The 22,619-nt window shown below is 39.3% G+C and overlaps 1 protein-coding gene across 2 annotated transcripts in view; it reads left to right on the top strand.

Annotated features, from left to right (window-relative positions):
* The window catches only part of LOC117287847 (colorectal mutant cancer protein-like), a 54,299-nt gene that overhangs the window by 9,463 nt on the left and 22,217 nt on the right, over positions 1–22,619 (top strand). The window contains exons 1-3 of one of the 2 annotated variants that reach the window (XM_033768399.1): positions 11,099–11,273; positions 17,162–17,275; positions 19,515–19,657. In XM_033768399.1, coding sequence (XP_033624290.1) covers positions 11,205–11,273; positions 17,162–17,275; positions 19,515–19,657 — 326 coding nt within the window. In that variant the 5' untranslated portion in view covers positions 11,099–11,204. Of the gene's footprint in view, positions 1–11,098; positions 11,274–17,161; positions 17,276–19,514; positions 19,658–22,619 lie in introns of those variants that run through there. The other variant, XM_033768400.1, reaches the window with a different exon arrangement.

The following is a 22,619-nucleotide window of genomic DNA, read 5'->3' as shown; positions in this document are numbered from 1 at the left end:
ACAAAATATTTATTGCTGACCAATCTCTTCTGGTTGTCTCATAAATCTTGCTTTGTCCCTGAATTAAATGTTCAAGTCTCTCTTCACCTTACCTGCAAGGACAAGAAAACATTGCAGGTAATTACTTCTCAGTTCTTATCGTTCCTCCTGCCCTGGGAGATTTGTGTAAGGCCTTGGATCACACATTTTAGGGGTGGACACAATTTGAGAAGAGAGGTTTAGAAATGTTATCAGTGTGTGTTCATCTCGTTTGAGTTTGTTGAACCGTAGAGCAAGATCCTTGCTTTACATCAGACCGGGCGTGCTCGGCTGTCTTTGACATGTTTCTTCCATCTTTCTCTGTCGTTAGTAGATCTGTGAACCTTACTGCATTGGGTACTCCTCCATCAATCAGTCAATATAGGTCTTTTTTGGGCAACCTGGTGTTTGTCCTGCCATGGGCGGGTTGTCACCGAAGTATCTCCAGCGAGTTCCCCTTTGCTACACCAGGAATGGCCAGCAAAACGCACTCTTTGCTTTATAGTTGAACCAAAGTGGGAAGGATACTGAGACATGAAACTTTTTTGGGAAAATTGTCATCTCAATCGTCCCTCTGTTCCCCCCCCCCACCCCACCCCCCTTCAAATCAATTTAACCAATGCAAGACTGATTGGGAAAATAAACTAGGGATCAGGTTCTGTGAGTTGTTTCTTTCCTTGACTTTTCACCTCTGTGGACCCCGGTTCGAATCCCACCTCAAACGGGAGCCTCGTATGCGGATTGAGTTTTTTTGTCCTACCTGGTTGCGTGGGTTTTCCCTCATTTGGGATTTTCTGATTCAACTACAAAGTTCCATGTTGCAAGCCAAGAGAAGCCATTAAAACCTATGAGTTGTGAGAACACATTGATAAAAAATATATGTTTTATTTGAGGCATACATTTAATATTTTGTCAATATTTAAAAATTTTAATTTGGGATGGGTGAACGAGTCAAAATAATTTTTTTTAAAGATCTTTGGGAACGATTTCATCCAGCAATTTTGCACAGCAAAATATTTTGACTGAACCGATTTTGTGAACAGTGAATGCTAATAATAATATTGAGTAGCAAATTGTGATTTTTGAGTAGCAACTGATACATTGTGTGTAGCATTTTTCTCTGCTATACAAGGGAAATCGCTCACTGAGTCTACATTGTCACGGTTACCGGCAGTCTGAATGGTCTCGTTATGCATAACCTTTTCTAGCATCTTTTCTTCAGAAAATGTACATGTACTTACAATACAAATACTGCCCTTGGGATGATTTATTGTTTGACGATGTGACAGTAGATACGCTCGAGAGTCTGAATATTCATCATGTTTCATGACACATCCAATCCCTCTCTCGATTTCTCACTATCCCCAAGCTTTCTCACATTCTTCACTTACTGGCCCTGGTGTCTAATAAGTCATCTGTCAGCTCATGTTTGTCACATTCTTTTATTGGGCATTTCATGCCTAAACATCAGCTCTGACTTTTGCCAATTATGGCTGCAGGGGGAAAGAACTGTAAAGAGATGGGAGGTAGTTTGAAACTGGAGCTTCTCAAATTTCTGATGGAACTCATCAAGGACTGTTGTCTGTGTGGTTTGAAGTGTGTCTGTGTAAATCGCACTCTTCTCAAAATAGGGTCAATCCACTCTTGAGAAGGGAAATTAGACGCTTTTAATTTTTGGGGTGAATTTTTTTTGGTGTGAGACAGCACTTGAAAATATCTGTCTGAAAAAGGAACTTATAGGTATACTTTCAACCTAAAGAAGGCTTTTGAACCTGTTAGTGTTAAGTGCCAAGTTACTCTAATCATAGAGAAAGCTACATGCGCTAGTTCTAAGTTACTCCTGAATGGAACGTTAAAGGAACACAGTGCCTTGGTTCGGTCGAGTTGGTCTTTGAAAAGCGTGTGTAACCGTTTGTTATAAAATGCATATGGGTAGAAAGATGTTGTAAAAGTAGAATACAATGATCCACACAAATATGCCTCGAAATTGCACGGTTTTCCTTTTACCTCGTCGACTACTACGATCAGCCATTTATGGGAGTCAAAATTTTGACTCCCATAAATGGCCGACCGTGTTAGTTCGCACAGTAAAAGGAAAACCTCGCAATTTTGAGGCATATTTGTGTGGATCATTGTATTCTACTTTTAAAACATCTTTCCAACCATATGCATTTTATAAAAACGGTTACAAATGCTTTTTATAGACCAACTTGTCTGATCCAAGGCAACGTGTTCCTTTAACCAGCGTTCTTTCTAAAATCTGTGCTTTTATTCAGGCTTCTGGAACATAGTGTTAGCCAGAGGGGTGTGTCTGACTCTCGGAGGGGGGGGGGGTCTTTTGGACACCATGTTATGAATTTGGACACCCTGTTTTATTCGTCATTTACATGTGAATGTATTGCAAGTGAACAATTTAGACACGCAGTTTTAAACTTGCAGCAAATTTTGACACCCTTTTACCATGGAGCTTTTACTGAATCCTGCTGAAACCTTGCTCTGGAACAGGCCTCTGGAGGCCCCACTCCAAGGCACTTTGGGTTCATTCATGGAGACTAGAAATAAATGTTGGATTTAAAGTACAGTTGAATGTTTCTATCTATAGATCGAGGTAGTCTGCTCCTCAAAAAGAGACTTGCATCTTCAAAGAACCCCAAAATAACTCTTTGTGGAAACCCAGAGTTCCCCTCATCACCGCCTTGCATTTTTTATGTGTCAGTACAGTCCAGTGATTTCTTTCCTTTCCAATCTCATCACCATTTTCTGTTTAAAAAGTTGCTGTGTGCCTCGGCTAATCATGAGAAAGGAGGCAATTGCATCACTGAAACCTACATTGTATAAGTCATGATGGTCGTATAATTGCTCCCATTTTTCAGGAAGAAAACTCATGAATGGCAGACAAAGAACTCCTTCAGATTCATCAGAGCTGCATTTTAAATTGATATTGCATACAGTGTTCAAAAAGAAGTTGGTGCGAAAAGTAGGGTAACTAATAGATTGGCAAATACTCCAAACAGTTTATGCGTAATAATGACCATAAAAACTTAGCTGGTGAGAAGCACTGCAGCTGTTGATAGTATAAACCAATTTGGTCTGGATAATTTTTCACCCCAGAACCAGTGAGTCTGAGAAATGATTCATGCGTGAATCATTTATCAGATTCCAAAGGGTTGGTGTCTGTTTGTAAAGGCTGCTGTCACTGCGCTTAACATGGATGGGTGAAACATTCTTGTGAAAATAACTTGAAAGTCTTCCTTTTTTCTCTTTTTTTTTCCCCCAGCAAGTCAGAGACACTGTATTCTTTTCACATGTGACTTTCACATTCTTTCTTTCGTGATAATTTTGCCTATAAATCAGCATAATGTAAACAAAATCAATGAGCTTTTATTTGGATTCAAGCATAAGTAGCTGCTCAAAATTAGTCTTGATCTTCTTGTATGCGTTGTACATTTGTGTAGTAAATATATTCATCAGTCACCCCTGCACAGTTCCTCAAATCATCACACACTTTACATTGCAATTTTTGCAGCACCCCCATCTTGAAGTCATCCTGGTCAAATGAAAGCTATGGCTGCATAGTTTTTGCTAAGCAAAATTTTCCAAGGAATGAAAAGGGAATGTTATTCTGAAGTTCCTATCCAGAATGAACTGGACCTTGGTTAAAATTAGCGCACGAGTGATGCTGGAGTATCTGACAAGGCAGTGGAATGCTGATGGTTATGGGTTTGTTTTTGTTTTTGTTTTTGCCTAGTATTATTTTGTCTCTGGTAAAGTTCTCATGCAGGAAACCATCTTGTACATACATGCATATTTTACTCTTCGCTCTGCCTGACATCTTGTTATGTATGCTCACGTTTCCTGACCTGAAGGACCACTTTCTTGTGCCGTCCTTGGTGTTCACTTTTCAGGCATCCCTTTGAGTGATGTGCAAACTGATTGTCAATTACTGAGCAGCAAATGATGGTTTTTGAGAAACAACTAAATCATTTTTTTAAAGAGAGTTTATTGCAATTTGTCCTCCATGGTATGACAGTGTGGACTTTGTTCAATGCAGTAAATGAATACAGACACAAGGAGGGAAGTGAAGTCAAACAAAATATCAAGTATATGTTCAGGGATGTTCTTAGTAGCTGTAAATGACAGCCAGAAACTCAGTGAAGTCACCTTTCGGGTTGTTGCCAACCTCATTAAAATGGCCCCTGGGCAGCGAGCTAAATATTACTCATGCAGTGGTAATATGTGTGGTATGCAGAGGATGATGATGATGATGATAAAGTTTGTGCACTTCATCTCTAGTGGTAATTCAGTGATATGACCATGGAGCTATCGGGTTACGGGCTTGTATATTTTTAAAACTGCAAGGCTACCAAAGGCATCTTCTTGGTAAAGGGAATCCTATGAGGAAGTTGTAAATTTCTAGTGCAGTTCAAGGGCACCAAGGCAATGACGAGGGGGCACGGAGGGGATCACTTACATTGCTTCCAATGTTATACTTTTTGTTTTAAACCACAGTATGTAGCATACTGAATGCCGACGATCATATGCATGATAAATCTCCTCATATCTATTTAGTATATTTGATTAGGCATGCCTCTAGACTTGTGGACACTCTCTCTCTGCCCTCTACCCCACATCATACGGACGTAGACTCAAGACAGTATTTCCAGGCCTGTATGCTTTGTATTTGAAGGGCAAGGGCACTGAGACATTTTCTCCTTAGTCCCTTCAAGAGGGTACAAAGCCTACTGTGTTTGTCGGGATGTCCACCTTGCCAATATTATACCATCTCTAAACCAAAGTATAAATCTCTACATCTCTATTCAGTTTATTTAATCAGCAATGCCTCAGACTCTCTCCGTCTCCCCCTCACTGCCCTCTACCCCACAGCAGACATATGTAGACTCCATCTCAAGACAGTATTTCTTGACTGCCCACATTCTTGATGGTTCATGGTCAATCCATGGAACATCTTGATACTGACAACTTACTGATTGGCTTGGAGACTAATTACTGGCAATCAACCAAGAATACATCCCTGGCTCTAACATGTCGGGATAGGGAGGGGTTGAGATTGAGAAATTATGAGCAAAATAGTTTAAAGGCAGAGTGTACCTAAAGTAGAGCAAAACCAGACACTTCTTATTTTGTTCTAGATTTTCCTGTATGGCTTCATAAGTTTAAGGAGATCAGACGGAGCACAGCTCCATTAGTTACAGGCTACTGTAACATTCCATAATACCGCTGTGAGTCAACGTAGTTACAATAGGTCAATTGGTCTCCATACTCCAATGTTAACTCCAATGTTGTATCCTGGTTTCTTTTTACATTTCCCTGCGGTTTATGCGCACATGTATGTAAACTCAACTTTTACTCAAGTTGCAGACTGAGATACTAGCCTGAAGTTTTTAAAAGGCAGTCATAGAGACGCATGCCTTTAGCTTTGTCTTTTATGGTGGGGACTGGTGGGTATGTGGCTTGTAAATGGTTCCTCTGTTGTCCTCAAGTTTGATTTTAACAATGCTCTTGTTCTACTTTCTATAGGCGCCATGTAACCTGTGATATCCCATGTTTACAAATGAGCCATAGAGCCTTGAATTCCTGCTGCAGGCACAATTTTTATGCAGTGCAATGGAAGAAAACAATAAATCTTATACTGTGACTAATTTTTATAAACTTCTTTATACTGCAAAAAAGGCACACCTTAAAACTTGTTTCCCATATTGTAGTATCTTGCCTGCCTGCAAAGCCCTGTCATTTGCAAGGTAACCTTTTTTGTAAACAAAGGTTTTTGTCTGTTAGGCACCTACACCTGTGCCTTGTTATCAATCATGGTACTACCATGGTACTACTTATCATGGAGCTCTTTGCTTATACTGCACCAGGTCACTTCCGTGGTCAAAATTTCTACTAGTGGAATTTTTGGTCAGAGGTCCGGACCTCCAACAAAATTTAGCAACGTTTGAGAAGAATTCAGCAAAAAAATATTGTCGTTTCAAAGGAGTTGCATTTTGTAAAATTGCTAATAATTCTCTCGTGTGAAAAAAGGCTGTTGGCTTTAGGCAAGTACTGTACTGTACAGGCAGATCAAAAACATAGACGGCCCAATTTTTAAAAATATACCGGTTTACTGATAATTGAGTCTAGGTGGATAGGCAGTAAAATGAACTATATAAAGGCTACCTAATTTCAGACATAAATATTATTTTAATCAACTTGTCCCATGAGACACTGAAAACCAAGGACCTCATTATATACCATTGACCTCTGTGGAAGAACTGGAACGCTGCGCATGTGGTCTGGATTGACTTGAGAAGTTGAGATGTCAGAACATGTGCCAAGTCAAGTGAAAGAGACTGACCAGACAGCGGGAGACTGGTACCAGACCAGTGGCTAGACACAGTGGTGGGTTTTGTTAACGCGCCTTTCTGAAGTTGTAGTAAATTACTGTCAACATTGTTTTTTATTTTTACCAGTTTATTGTCTGACCACCCAATATTATATCTGCTATGGTTTTGTATAAAAATAGATCAACTATGCAATATGCATAAGTGTGCAATATGATATTTGGTGGACGCAGAGACACCGCAAGAGCAAACACTGTTGTGCCACCATAGGAAACCGGTGCAGTTTAATTGTTTCATTTGGTTGGTCTGCTTGCTTGAAGATGTTTTCAGGTGGATGGGTTGATGATAGGTTTGGCACTAATTTTGTGCCACATGTACATGTACTGGTAACACAGAAAACTGTGAGCCCTCCAAAAACATGCTCCAGTGCCATCTCAACATGACATTTGTTGTCATTTGCTTATGATTATATCTTTTATTTTTAAACTTGAGCATCTATTACTTCTATCATCTATTTTTTCCCTTATTTTGATGGAGCCTTGTCTATACAGAGTTTGAAGACATTCATTCTTTATGATTGTATGGATCACGGATGCCAATCTAATCGGAGTCCAACTGTTTTGACGATGGGTTTGCAAGGTACCATGATGTGAGATTTTGGTGAATACTCCGGTTAACATTAGCCTATAGGAAATTTGGTTCACCCCAACTCTCAAGGCACTCGGACCAGGTGCTGTCATACATCCAGAAAAAAACTCCACTCTAAAGCAACTCCAATCTCAAAAGTTAAGGCAGTACAGTGCCGAATCCATTAAATTCAAGCAAACACACAATGGATCTTGGAGGGTTTGGATTTTGCAGAAGTTAGGCATACATCCTTGAATCGAAAAAACACTCCACTGAAGGCTCACCCCACGAGGTCAAGTAAGTCAGCTGCAAATTGCCAATAAATTTCGGTCTGCCAGCATCCAGAGATTAATTAATTTGATGTTGTTTTGGGAAGATTTGATTAAAAAATCTGATATGAAGGGAGCTAATTTGATAGTGAGCGACAAAGGTATCACTTACGTGTTACGTGTATACTGATGCATTCCAGCAGAAAGGATTTCCTTTCGGAAAACTCACTCCGTCACTCCATGGTCACTCACACTCTGAAAAACAATTGAGAGGGTTTTCAGTTTAAACGTATCAAACATTTCTGTGACAGGCTCAGGAGTGAAAGCAGGACCTGGGCAAAGTACAAAAATTGCATTAAAACATGCATTGATTGATATAGGGATTCAAATACAAACTCTGTACTTCGAGGTTTATTCAAGTACATCACATTTAGTCCCTAATTCAGGTTTTTTTGTGATGGCCTCGTTATTGGTTGGTTAAGTCAGTCTGGTTTGTCCTGTCTTGCCCTATGGTCGGACGATGCAGTGAGAACGCTCATATGATCATTCCTGACTATAAAATCATGAAACAACAATGTCTTGCACCAAGACTCCTTGTGTCAAATTCATATCAGTATAATCATAGAGCAGTCGGAGCGTTCCTGACTTAATTATGAAACAACAATGTCTTGCACCAAGACTCCCTCACGCCCAACTCGAATTAACCATAGTCTGTAAGTACAATCATGGCCACATTGGATGTATGTGTTTGTTAAAGTCTTGCACCAAGACTCCTAATGTCCAATTCGTATCAGTCTGTATTACAATCATGGCAGCAATTGGATGCATGTGCATGGGTGCAATTAACACCAGCTGTTATAAACTGGCTGATCAGTCACACCTGGGCTAATTGAAGGTGCCTTGAGGGCTAACAAATTACATACGTGGCCAAAATTTTATGAGGATTAGATTAAGCGCAATAATTACTCGTGCCTGACCTATATTACATTATTTGTCCTTCTCCGTCTCTGAGGAAATTGAAATCGAGTGTGTGTGGTTTTCACCTAATTTGGAATCAGACAAAAGCATGGAAGCAGAAATTAATGGTGGCGATGCTGTTTCGGGGATGGGGGGAGGGGGAGGTTGGAAAGCCAGTGCTGCTTAAAGCCATTGTTATATTAAAGGCACTGTACACGTTTGGTAATTGTCAAAGACCAGTGTTCTCACTTGGTGTATCTCATCAAATCATAAAATAACAAGGCCTGTGAAAATTTGGGCTCAATTGGTCATCGAAGTTGCGAGAAAATGATGAAAGAAAAAACACCCTTGTTTGACGAATTTGTGTGCTTTAAGATAGGAATAAAAGACTTCTAATAGTAATAATAATAATAATAATATGAACACTTATAGTGTGCCGGTATCCACCACAAGTGATGCTCAAAGTCTTTTATTATTTTAGTGAGAAATTACCTCTTTCTCAAAAACTATAATACTCCAGAGGGAGTCGTTTCCAACAATGTTTTATACTACCAACAGCTCTCAAATGCTCATTACCAAGTCAGTTTTTAAGTTAATATTTGTTTTGAGTAATTACCAAACATGTACCTTCCCTTTAAAGGGGGATATATTTCCAATGAGGGCCAAATGTGAAAGAAAAATTGGAACAGTAAATAACTGGGTGGTTAGTGTATAGACCTACAGCCCTTGCCCCTCACTGCTGTGGTCCTAGTTCGATTCCCTGCTATGTGAGTTTCTGGTTCATATAGCAAGTCCCCTTGTTTGCAGGTTTTCTCGGGTTTGCGAGCTCCAGTGATTATTAAGTTAATGTGTGATGAGGCATCCTTGATTTCATTACCAGAAATGTCTAAAAAATAATTATTAAAGGAAGAAACTAACATGTAAATGTTAAATATTAAGTTAAATTTAGAGAGAGAGAGGGAAGAAAGAAAATTGGTTCGAATTATCATAATTCCTCGTGATACTCTGTCGAGAATTGAAAGTACACAAGGCCTCAATCTTTATGTACCATCCTCCCCACCCCCCCTGCAAATAACATTTACTTTTATGCAAGACATGAAGCCCCAATGGCTCTTCCTTCCTCCTGCACATTCATGTCTAAATTGACAGGATCAATCAATCTTTTCTCAAAACCGAGAGTTTCATTGGAAGCGACATCAGTCTTAAGGATTTTTTTTATCAAAGGTAATTACCCGCTATGTTGTAAAAAAAAAAACTATCATTAGATTACCTTCATTAACTGTCCCTCAGCGCTTCCTCTAATTATGCAGTCTGTTGGCGACGCTACTCCTGGCTGAAATGTTGACGGTACATGAGTTTTGACGGATACTCATGTTGAAGTCTGCGGTTTATTGACAAGTGCGTGTACATTGGGATGTTCAACATATTTTTTAATAGCCCGAGCTTTTCAAAATCATGTAACTGGGGATTTTTTTAATTTTGTATTTATGCAACAGGAAAAAATACACCTTTGCGATCAGTTCTTCCTCCATGGTTCAGGGGACAATGGGAGGAGATTCGGTGAAGCCCCATGTTGATCTGTCACCAACTATTCAAGTTTAGATGATATGGAATTTATAAACCACAAGGAAAACTAGCCTAGTATATTTCTAATGATTTGGGGTTGAACAAAGACAAATTATATACAGTAAGGTTTGCAGTAACACTCTCTAATAAATTGGGGTGGTTCTGAAAAGAACTCGACATTTCGATCAACATGCTCTGATCGTCTTCTGGAGAAAGACAAATCTACTAGATTGGCTAGATAGCTCAGTTGGTAGAGTTGCTTGCGCAACTGATGATTACCAGAATAAGGTTGGGTCACCAGCCAAAAGACCATGTCACTAGGAAATTTTGTTGACTGGTATCCTGTTAGTTTATGCTAAGCAGGAAAAAGCAACATTTTCTACATAAAGAGGCTCTATGAAATTGGGCCCAGACCTTCAGATACCTTTTTGGAATGATGTAGAGGGTCAGTTGAACTCTCAAAATGAAATCCTCTTTTGTATTTGTTGTACGACTACTGTTCATCCATAGCGAATTCTCAATTTCCACAATCACAAACTATTCCCATTGTTGTTTACCTTTAAAAATTCGGGAAATTATTGGATTTCCGGCTACACGGTAGGGCCATCAAAGAAGAGCAATTGTAATACATTTCTGAACAAGGATTTAGAGTTCAGAGAAGTCCAACAACAGAGCTGTCATTATTATTGTGTGGCGAACTGGTGGTCCTTATGCAAATTGGGAACCCAGTAAGTGGCTAATGGGGCATGAAGGTGATTTTATGCAAATGAGAAACCCAAGTTAAAGCCCATAGGAGATGTCTGGTTTTTTTTTTTTCATGAGTGATTTTTTTCCCTCCAGCCAGTGATTGGCAGTGACACTTTGGGCAGTGACCAACACTGTGGAGATGTTGTTGGTTTATTCATAAGAAAAGGAAGCTATTGTTGTGTTAATTCCTTTTAATGGGGGGATTAAAGAGTGTTAACTTGTTGTTTGTTGTAATGGGATTTAGTGGAATGGATTGTGGTGGTGGTGGGGAGGGGGGGGGGCTTAACCATGGATGGCATAATTAGCAATGTGCATGTAGGGAGCTCTGAATGTAAACTCATCAGTAGTGATGAAGAATCCATAGCAAGAAAACACAGCTGTCTGATATGTTATTTTCTCCACTGATGATCAGTTGACAATCTCTTGGGTTCCTGTCTCTATTCAGGGAGCTAGCTGGACACAAAACATAACAACAGACTTTTACTCTCTTGGGGTCAGGTGACTAGACCCAAGACCTACATCTGTCAGTTTGACGCAGTTTTAGACTACTCTTTGATATATTACTGGATGGTACTACTTCTAATTCTGGCCAGGCTGGAGCAACTTCTTGGCTGAGAGGCCAGGGGGACCCAGAGGTGTCTGTGATCTTATTATCTTGAGGAGAGGGGTCCAAGGGTTGATGACAGATCAAGTTTTGTCTCTGTTCAGAATGGTTAATAAGGAGCTGGAGCCATGTTCATTTTGTGACGTAAGTAAACAATCTTGTACAAATCTAGTGATGTTTGATGAAAAAAACTCTGACATATTTTTTAACAGTTTTGTCTTTGTCAATGACACAAATCAAAGAGTAATAAATTGGTGTTCTGATTAGTATGCCGTCCAGTGTTGTGGTACTCTGGAAAGCAGAAAATAAACAAAAGTCTAGTGGTGACATTTGTAGAAAACACTGAAATATTTTAACAGTTGGTGTGCTTTTTGTAAAGGTCACAAATCATTGTGTAATAATATCTTAATGTTCCCATTAGTAATAGTATGCTGTGATAAACTTTATGTGATAAACAATCTACTGATGTTTGTAAAAAATAAAAAAAAATCTTTTATCTATCGGTGTGGTCTTGTAAAGGTCCCAAACCATAGCGTAATATCTTAATGTTCTGATAGTATGCTACGATCAACTTAATAATTAGGCTCTAATTTTAGAACAAGTGTATAAAAAAAACTCAAGGACTCTTGCCAGTGGCCCAGTGGATATTTCAAGCCCTGTTCTTACTTTCGTTTTTGTAAAAATCATTCCGATTTTGTTAAAGCCATTGGACACTTTCTGTAAACAGCATTGTCCAAGGCTCACACCTGTGAAAATTTAGGCTCAATCAGTCATCAGAGTCGGGAGAAAATAACGGGAAAACCCTTGTTTCCGCACGATTCGCCGTGTCATGACATGTGTTTAAAAAAAATCGATAAGTCTCGATATCGAGAATTTATATTGTTTTCATGTTTTCTCAAAAAGTAAAACATTTCATGGAATAATATTTCAAGAGAAGTCTTCGACCATTACCTTCTGTAAACCCTGTAAATTAATTGTAAATCTGTGAACTTTTAATTTTTTTTCTGTACCGAAAGTGTCCAATGGCTTTAAAATCATTTCGATTTTGTATCTTATTTTCTCTGAAAATCATTCCATAGTCTGTTTACCAAAGCCCCACCTCTCCTCATCAAAAAAATTTCCCTTTCAACAATTCCTGAAAATTACAACACAGATGTTATTCACCTACTGTGAATCCCATGACGAATGCCTATAACAAAAGCCAACAAGTACTTTCAATGTCAATAATGCATTTATAATAACTGTCTTCTAAAAAGATAACCTTGACTTTAAAATATTTCACATGTGATTATTTTGACGTAGGATTTTTGTTGTAAATCCCGGTCTCTTTTGTCTTCATTGTTGCGGGTAGTTCCGTGTAACTGTTTGAAGGACTTGCTTTGTGGATGTGTTTAAACTGCTTTGGGTCAAGGCACTTTATCAATAAAGGATCTTCATCACTTAAGTTGACTGGGCATGTAACCCTTAAGTGGTGTTTGAAGCTTTTCAAGGTTTGAAAAATAAGAAACAACTAAAAGTAATAGTAAACTTGGGGGAAGGAATGGAGGAATGGTACATTCATATATTAAATCTCTTTTATCCCATGTAACCTTTGTTTACAAAAAGAGACCTTGTACATTCCAGGTCATTTTCTCAAAGGCTAGATACTACAAATGGGAAAATTTATACCATGGTCATACTTTCCACATAAATTCAAGAGTAATAAAAAGGTAACAGCTGAACAAATTTATGATGTCCTCCCTTTCTTTGGATCAAATGTGGATCAAAATCAAGACAGTACAATCTCCATAAAATATAATATTTGATGTTTTCTTCCATAGGACTGTTTACTTATCATGGCTGCAGGGGTCGATTTCACAAAGAGTTAGGACTAGTCCTAACTTAGGACTAGTCCTAAGAGATATACAAATTGCATGGATAGTCCTAAGTTAGGACGAGTAACTGGTTCTAACTCAAGATAAGACTAGTCCTAACTCTTTGTGAAATCCACCCCAGGAAGTTTAAGGCTCTGTAGCGTGTTTTTTGTAATTATGTGATGTCACATGTCACATGGTCTTTAACAAATAGAGTTCTTGAATTTGCAATTCAGCGCAGAATGTACGATTCTGCACTTTAGATATTCAACTTATTTTCCCCTTGGTGCTCCTTTACAAAAATCTATCCTAGGGTAATTAACGTTAATGCTTATTAAGTGCACCTTATTTACTTGAGGAAAATAGATAACGCTGCTGCAACTGCTTACCAACCATATGGTACACAAATCCAACAAATAGTTGGCCTGTTGTTTTGACCCTAGCAGAGTCTTTTTGAAAGGCTTATTTATTTGAATTCTGTTAAACTTTTTAGCTGAGTGATTTGTTTGGGCCAAGTACTCTAAAGCCCACTTGAATGGTGTTTGTTTGTTTGATGGTGTGAAAGATGCCAATCCCAACTTCCCTGAAGGATTACACACCATTGTGTTACTTGGGCTGAGTTTACATCTGTTAACTGTTAGGGGGCCTATTGTTGTTCTTGTTTATAAACACAAATGTGGACCTTTCAACATGCAGTTTATGAAATTAACAAGGGCACAATTTGTTCATGTATAGCGCATTGAGACATGATTGTGAAATGCGCTATATTAAAGAACTAGTTTTTCTTAGAATATTATTATAAATAGGATTTGAAATTTTGCATGGTGGAAGTATTTGTTTGTATCTGAATTGGCGTTTAAAGCTACGGCTCTGGCTGTTGCTAAGGACGCCCTATACCTCAAGGCATGATGACGTGAAAATCTATCCGTAGCTGTTGCCGCAAATTCGGACCGACCTAAGAGAGGTTTGCGGTAACACCATTACATGTGAATACCTCTTTTGAGTAGTGATGGCTCTAAAAAAGAACCGATGGTTAACGACTCACGATATTCCTTCCTTTACTCAGGCCTCGGAGACAAATCTATTTGAAGAGAATACCATATTTATATTTAGGTCGGCCCTAGTTCTCAATCAAATTGTCCTACTTTTTTCTAAGCGACTATCATCATGCCTGTTTCCTTTTTTTTTCTTTTCTTTTTTTCTCCTCTCCCCCCTCTTCACAAATCAAATAATAAAGTTCCCTGTCTATTTTCAATAACGACCAGTTTTTCTCCGCGTCCGAAGATCTTCAGAAGTTTTCATCTCTTGTCAATTACATGCCAGGGTTTCCACCAGAGGCCTACCAGTACTTAAGCTTCATCTCTACCCTGAAGTTTGTTTGCCTCTCTCTTAATCTGACTCGTAATAATAATACTCCGTTCTGATGAGTCCATCTGCTGTCATGCCTTCTAGCTAGACGGCGAGATCATTTTCTCGTTGTGATAACCGCAGAGCATGGTCTGGAGAATCTCTGCTATTCTACAGTGTCTGTTGTGTAAATACCGTCTTATGATGGCAGTACATCTGATGTAGGCCCAATTCTATAGAGCTGCTTAAGAAGAAAATATTGCTTTAAAATGTTCTGCTTAGCAGGAATGAACATGATGATACCAGTCACAAATGCAGGCCTGTATGCTTTGTTTTGAAAGGGCACGGGCACCAAGGCATTTTGTCCTTGGTAAGGGCCCTTTGTAAATTTCTACTTTAGTATTTCAAGGGCATCAAGGCAATGACCAGGGGGCACGGAGGCAATCGCCTTAGTTGCCTCCGTCAAGTATCAGGTTGCTTAGCCACCAACCTGATTCTGGTAAGCATGATTTATTGTTTGCTTAGCTACATGAAATTGGGCCATGGTCTTCATGATCAAAATAGGGAGTCTTACAGTTGCAACAGTCTAGTCACATTTGTTAAAAAATTGGTCCACTGACACCATGTGATACTCTCATAGTACATTCTAATTTAATACAGCTTGCCACCTTGCTGCATACGAGAAACGCATTTAATTGTTTCCTTATGGCTACTACATCATGTAAAAGCACAGCCTAACATTCCAGTTAAAGAAGATAAAAGATAATCCCATCTTCAGATCAGCTTCCTAATCCCCTGAAGCCATCATGGGATTACATGCTTGGGGCTTTCACGATTGGGAGATTGAAACCAGCAAATGAGATCTGCTATTGCTAAAGGAAGTTGGGGGTGGGGAGTTTAAGGTGTACTGCCTTGGTACCTGGACCCAATTTAATAGAGCTGCTTTAAGTACAAAAAACAGCTAAGCACAAGGAAATTATACTTACCAGAGTAAGGTTACCGGCCAAATTACAATATCATGTGTACAATTTGTGACTGGTATCCTGCTCAGCTAAATAGAAATTTGTTAAGCAATTTCTTCTGCTTATTAGAGGGAACTCTATGAAATTGGTCCCTGCTTGTTTTTTTTTGTGCATCATCCAACCATGTGTAGGCCTACTTCATAGAGGCAGTGGAAGCAGTCATTGTCTTGGTGCCCCTTTGAAAAGTTCCAGCAGAAATTGTACTTTCCCTCACGGAGTTTCTCTTCATTAATTAAGGAAAATCTGCTTTGCCCTAATTACAAGAATTAAGTATCAGGCTGGCATGTACTGATAGATGCAGGCCACTGTAAATCACTAGCCACCAAGTTGAATATAACTACTGGCAAGCTAACAGTATGGGGATAAAATACACGACAGACCCTATCTGTGTAGGTTTCTTTTAAAAGGGTAAAACTTCATAATGGGTCCTGAGTTGTATACATGTATGTATGGATTGTTACTTCAGTGTCTCTCTGGAATGCACTGTGTTATTTTACTGTAATTGTTTGTTTTCTTAGCTTTTCCACACATCTGAGCCTAGGGTTGTTGGTTTAATAAGATTTTCTGTGTTCTTCTCCTCTTTACCTTGCCTGGGACTGTGAATTTTCTCTCTGATTTTTAAAAACTCAGGCATTAAATTTTGAGATCTCAGCATTTCAGCAGTTCATTTTTTTCTTTTTTCAGAGATGTATTATGTGATAAATCATTGTGTAGTTGCCAAAGGTTACGTTTGCGCCATAGTTCAATCTCTTATGAAACACTAACAATTCATCTTCGAAGATGAGTTGTCAATATTGCCATGGTGACTTGTGTTGTGTCGCCACATTTTACACTTTTACTTTAGGCTAGCAATTAAGATTGATAAACATCTTAAGATCAATATTTAGCTCTTTGTAAATTCGGCCAAGAAGAATTTTTTTTCTTTCCCCTTCCCTTTTTTTTGCAACTTGCACTTGCCTGCCTGATCACTTTATTTTCTTGAGGACACCTTAATTAAGACGCATCCATGATATGGAGTCGTGTTACACCGTGTAATTCATTTTCTTGAAGTGTTTTCGATATTAGAGCCATGCAAAGATGGGACGCATCAATCATTCTAGATCTTTAAACACATTTTTATTAAATCCCCCCCCCCCCTCCCTCAAGGAGATGCAGAGAAGAAGACAACCACCCCAGCATTCTGTTGCTTTAAGAGAAAAGTTGTTGATTGCTATTCATTTTAAAATTAAAGGGAAGGTGTATGTTTGGTTATCACTCGTAAAATTCATGGCAATGAAAACTTAGTTCAGTAGAAGTGCAGCAGTGTTGGAAAAGTAAAACGCATTTTGAAACTTATGGGCAAAATTATTTAAGTTTGAAAGTAATGTGGTTATGAAAAAAAAGTGTCATTTTATTCCCCAAAATTTGAAGTTTGAGAAATGTTGCTGTCAGGTATGAATCTCAAATGACAGATTTTCTGTTAATCATGGCCAAATTTCATAGAGCTGCTTAATCAGATAAATATTTCGTCACAGATTTCTGCTAAGCAAAAATAAGCAGGATACCAGTCATTAGAGGGTACATGTGAGATGGTATTTGGGCTTGTAACCTTATATTCTGGCAACCAGAAATGTTTTATGCTTAGCTGCGTTTTGTGCACTGCTACTTTAAATTCATGATCAAGAAATATGGCGGTCCAGCCAAAGAGATAATAATGCCTATCATAACATATTTTAGAACTGATAAATTTGCGATAGCAAGTGGAGTTCTTCTGGGAATGTTGGCTAATGACAATTATTTGTAAATATTTATTGATTTTATTTTCTTGCAGTTACATCTGGCTGCCCTGGCCTCCTTGAAGGGTGAGATCATTGAGCTGAATAACCGGCTACAGAGGGTTAGCTCAGAGAGAGATGTCTTGGACAAGAAACTTGGAAAGGCTCAGGTATGTTGGCCCAGTTATTTTACCCCCCCTTCTTTTCCAAAACCACTGTCCTTCCTGTCCCCTCAACTCAACTGTCATTGACCCCCCCCCCCCCCCCCCTGCATATAACCAACCCCTCGGGCCATTCAGTATAAGCAATGTTTTGAAATTCATTTTTCATTTGATGCACACATTTGTCTTTATACAAATTGCCCATCAACAGGGAATATTGCAACGCAAACTTTGTGACTTGATCTTTGGTGTATTAAAAGCTGTGCTGCTTGCACATACATTTTTTGCCCACGGAAATTTGTCTCTGGCTGATAAGCCAACAATTATGCTACATGTATAATGTGTATTATCACCCACTCCAATTCACTTGCTAAGGTTGCGATATTGCTTGTATAAGTTAATTTTTCTGTGGCGTTTCTTTTGTACATGTTTATCTATATTAGCAGATGGATGGTACTCGTTGAAAAAAGGAAAACAAGTATTGTACTCGCATCAAATCTGAATACGGAAGTCCGCTTCCTGTTTTGTGAAACCTGTGTACATGCACTTTGAAATCAATAAACTGCATACCGGCCAACATGTGATATCCATCACCTTGCATTCTTCCAGCATCTCTTCATATTACGGAATTAACCAAGCGCACGAAACAGTGTGTGGCGAATCCATTCAAATTCCTTCATGCCATGATCGGTGAAGAAGCGACTAGTAGTAGAAACCACGAAGAGCTAATCACGTAGACCATTTCCGCTTGCCCCAGAATGAAACATAGGATCTTCATCCGCGGCGACCGAGGTGTGTGAAATTCGCCGAGGCATATTTTCTCATTGGCCCACACAATTAAAATGCACCAAGAGTATCGCCGCGCCAAAGAACCGATTGCCAAATGTCAACAGAGAACAGACAGACCGACTCGCATCTTTCCCTCCCACAACGTCTTGCGGGGGGACCCCTCGGTCACTACGGCACCGTGATGCTGCTACAGAATCATGTTTCCACCCAACTTCATTTTGGCGTATGGATTTTTTATTCCTGCCCCCTTGTTCCCTCCCCACTAAGAAACTCAATCCACTAGTTGGAATATGCAGGATTGCGGGCGGGTATATTTTTTCCTAGATTTCCGTCCAAAACTAACAAGTTTTTTTTAGGGACACCGATCAAGGCAATGTTGTGGTTAACTTTATCATAACCTCCCTCTCCCCATAATTATTTTTGAAATAACATGGGAGGATGGTTGTCTTTATAAAGCAGAGCTGAAGGCTATGAGTTTGTTAGTATATGATGAGTAATGACATTCCAATAGGTGTCACTTAATGCACTCCCAGCCTGAAGGCATACCGTGGCATTATTATCCAGAGAAAAAACTGCCTATCCTTATATACATCCCCTGAACGACCTGATAATATGTCTGAACAACCGGTCTCTGATGGAATTCACTGTCTATAGGAAACCCTGAGGTTTAAGGCCTTTTTTTTTTAATAGCGGAAGTACATGTCATTATAGAGAGTGAAACTGCTGGCCATTTTAGCTCTTAGTAGAGAGTCTTCTTCGACATCGAGGCACGGCGCTTCATTTCCGGTTGTGTTTTCATGACGTCCTTGAAGAGTATGACATTTCTGTCGAGTAGTCGGCTCAATTAAATGCATTGTATGTGGTTGGTTTGAATTTGTAAGGGATAACTATAGACATTAAAAAGATGTTTGAATTGTTGAAGTAGAATTTTAGTAAAGTGACCCTGTCCGCACCACCATAAAAAATTAAAGACCAAATAATATATCAAGTGTTATCGTAAAGCAAGCTTGGATCCTTGATTCTGAATGGGTCGATACATGGCAACAACAGTGTGATAATATATCACACCCTGAATAATTGGGCTGTTTTTTTCTTACTCCGCGTGTTGCACGTTTACTTCACGCGTCAAGTTGTGAAGACAAATTTGTTATCCCACTCACATTGTGGAATACAGAGTAGTCTAGTGCCACTGTGTTTGTGCCTGTTTCTTAGGCTGTACTACCATGGTCCATGGTGCAAATAATTGATTTTTAACAACATTTTCCCTCTATCCAGAATCCTTTAGATGCAATCCGTGGTTAGACAGTTTCAGGTTGAATGGCGTCCGACTTCAACTGGCATAAATAACAAATATTGCTATTTCAATTTGTTAATTTACTTGGACGTATATTTTGTTATTTTTTATTGTTTTATTATTTTATTTATTTACTTATTTACTTATTTGTTTATTCCCATCCAGGTGGAACGATCGCGAGTACTGCGTGAGAACGAGGACAGGTTAGACCAGCAAGCCATCAGGTATGAGGAGAGAATCACAGAGTTACACAGCGTCATCGCAGAACTCAACAAGAAAATAGACAGATCCCATGGCACGGCGTTCAGGTGAGTTTGACCAATGTGAATATATTGCTGTGCACACAAGTGCCGTGGTGGGGGCCATCTTGAAAATATGCCACAATGCATCTTGGGAAACAAATAGTTCAAAAAATATCAAGTGGTTTCACCAACCAACCAGTCAAGGAATTCATAGCAAAACCCTCATTTACCACAATGTAAAGATGGCCCACTTAACACTTTGTGACAATCAAGTTGGAACAATAATGCTGTTTACTTGCCAACAAGGTAGTTTCTATATGTGTATTTTCCATAATCGCTCTGTGTACATCCATGGTACATCAAACATTTCTGAAATAGATGTCAACATTGGTTTTTTTTTTGTCTTTTTCCTCTGAACATAGGCCTACTTCATTTTATACTCAAATTTTCTCAATCATTAGTTTGGGCAATAATAATAATGATTTAACAATAACAAGAAAACTTCTGTGCAAAATGTCAGGTACGAAATCCCACCCAATAATACCGTTCAAATAAAGTCTACATAATGTACATGGATGTACACATAGCTTACATGCACTTTCCATTCCAAAGCCCTTCTGAAAATAAACCTTGCAGAGGAATTCCTTGTTATGATTACTGGAGTGGTCAGACATCCAGAGGAGAGAGGGCTCTGATAAAAAAAGGGGGATTTGGACTGGGATCCAGCGAGAGTACCTGATGTATCAACAAACCACAGGCTCCGCGTGCCCCCCCCCCCCCCCCCCCCCCCCCCCACACTCACTCTCCCGTGAGAGCTTGTGGCGGAATCGGTCAAATTGAGCAGAAAACCTGCCGTAACAGGATTGTTTTCGTTCCCCTTTCAGTTGACAGATCTTTAAAAGGTTTCCTTCACCGATTTGTCTTTAACCCTGAGGTCTGATGTAACTTATACTTGGGCTGGAGGGGCAGAATGCATTCAGTTGGTCTGACCTCTGACCTGGTGGCACTTAAAGGTCACGTGGGAGGTCACGTCAGATTGGGCTTTCAGAGCTATTAATGAGGTGTGAGTTTACTGGTTCGACCCCCGAGGTGAAAATCGGGAGCAGTTTTTAAAGCGTTTAACTTTTTAAGTGGTTAAAATGTCGTTTGGGTTCTGAAGCTCACAAAGTTTGCAGAGTTCTCAAAGATTAGACTTTGTGAGAATGTCATTGCTCTTTAAAGTCAATGAACTTACCTAATGTGTAAGTTACTGACTTATAGCTGAAAGGGAACTTAAAGATGGTTACTAGTGAAAATACCAGCCAGCCTGAAGACGGACCTAAATTTGGGAGCAGTTTAAATGACAATTTTGCTTTCTGGAACTTGTTGTGTACCCAGGTAATAACCGATTTTGTAATTCAAACATTTCTAAAAGACACTGAATTGTTAATTGTCAAAATATAAATTGATTAATTTCAATCTGAAAGCTCACTGAAAACCAAGTACATACCTTTACCAGTTCTCACAAGGCGCATAGGATGGGCCAACGAGCAAACGGGCGCCCTACTCAGTCAAGTGCACCACTGCATTAAACTTTCCACAAAATTTTGTGATACTTTCACAGGTTGGTTTGATGTGACATAATATTTTAAACTTGAGGATTGGACTTCCAAAAACCAATACACCGAATACTTTCCCTTTTACCACCTGCACATTCTGGCATTGTTCTAGTCCAGTGTGTGGTGGACAACCTGAGCATCTGAGATCCATCTATCATTTCAATGCTACATTATCCCCATTTTTGTGTAATATAGCTCCATGGTCTGAAGATAAACCCATGGAGGTTTAAAACTAATATCTGGATAATGTTGCCTCGGGACCACACACATCAGATTGGTTTAGCGAGGACTGACACAGGGGCAACTCAGAGCCAAGACATAACGTGACTTGTAATTGTCCTTGTATCTTGGGAGCTATTGAAGGTCTACACTTTGACCTAGCTGCTCTATGCTTTGACCAAGTGCGGAATCCCGTGTGTGTAGGAGTGAAGGTTTTTGTTCAGGGTGTGGGTTTGTGGCATGATGAGGCTTCAAGAATTTGGGTACAAGTACGAGAAATTATGCTTGCCAGGACAAGGTTACCAGCCAAAATACTATGTCACACGTGTACACTTTATGACTGGTATCCTGCTAAATTTTGTTTTAACAAAATTTAGCAGGATACCAGTCAGAAAGTGTGCTTAAAAGCGCTAAATTTGTAAGCAATTAAGCTGCTCTGTGAAATTGGTCTTATCCTTGCTTCATGCCATATCCTATGCCTTACAAAATGTAAATGCAAGTTTGCCTCAAGCAAGGCTAAAGTGCCACTCTGGGTAAGGGGGCTACAACTACAAGATGAAAACATTTAAGATGAAAATAACCTGGGAAAGCTGAAGGTTGGGTTTGATATTGCTCTTTATAAAAAGCAGTCTAGATTGTAGGTTGGGGGGAAACAAATTTGGATTGATCTTTCGTTGCTGTACGCTGCGAAGCAAGGGTGTATGGGTAAGGGCAAGCAGAAAGCCGTTTTCACGCTCAGGAGGAACCAGGTCAGACACACTGGTGGCACATTTACCATGAAAATATCTATAGAAAAGGCAAAAAAAAAAGAAGAGCAAATGCCAATTTGGAATTAGATATAGGTTACCAGCCAAAACCCCTCGGTGTGGAGCTACTCTAAGTTTTTTTTTTCTGTTCACAGAATATGTTCAATAAATTAATAAATATATAACAAATAAGCAAGTTGATGATAACCCCTCTTTAATAATTGCTGCTATTCTCTAGTCTCATCGCTTTCAGAATGTTAAATCCCTGTGTCATCCCATCTATATTGAACCATTAATCATTGATACAAATCGGAAACGAAAATTCCAAACCATCTTTGGATGCTTACGGAATCCTCTCCGTATGGCGTCCTCAAAGGAACACATCAAACACGGACAACCCGGTCGACAGACTTATCAAAACATAAGCATCAGTCGGGAGTGCTGCAGTCGCGTCACGATGGGTCA

Source organism: Asterias rubens, chromosome 3 (genome assembly GCF_902459465.1).
Source record: "Asterias rubens chromosome 3, eAstRub1.3, whole genome shotgun sequence".
Lineage (NCBI taxonomy): Eukaryota > Metazoa > Echinodermata > Asteroidea > Forcipulatida > Asteriidae > Asterias > Asterias rubens.
This window is presented reverse-complemented; position numbering and strand designations above follow the sequence as displayed.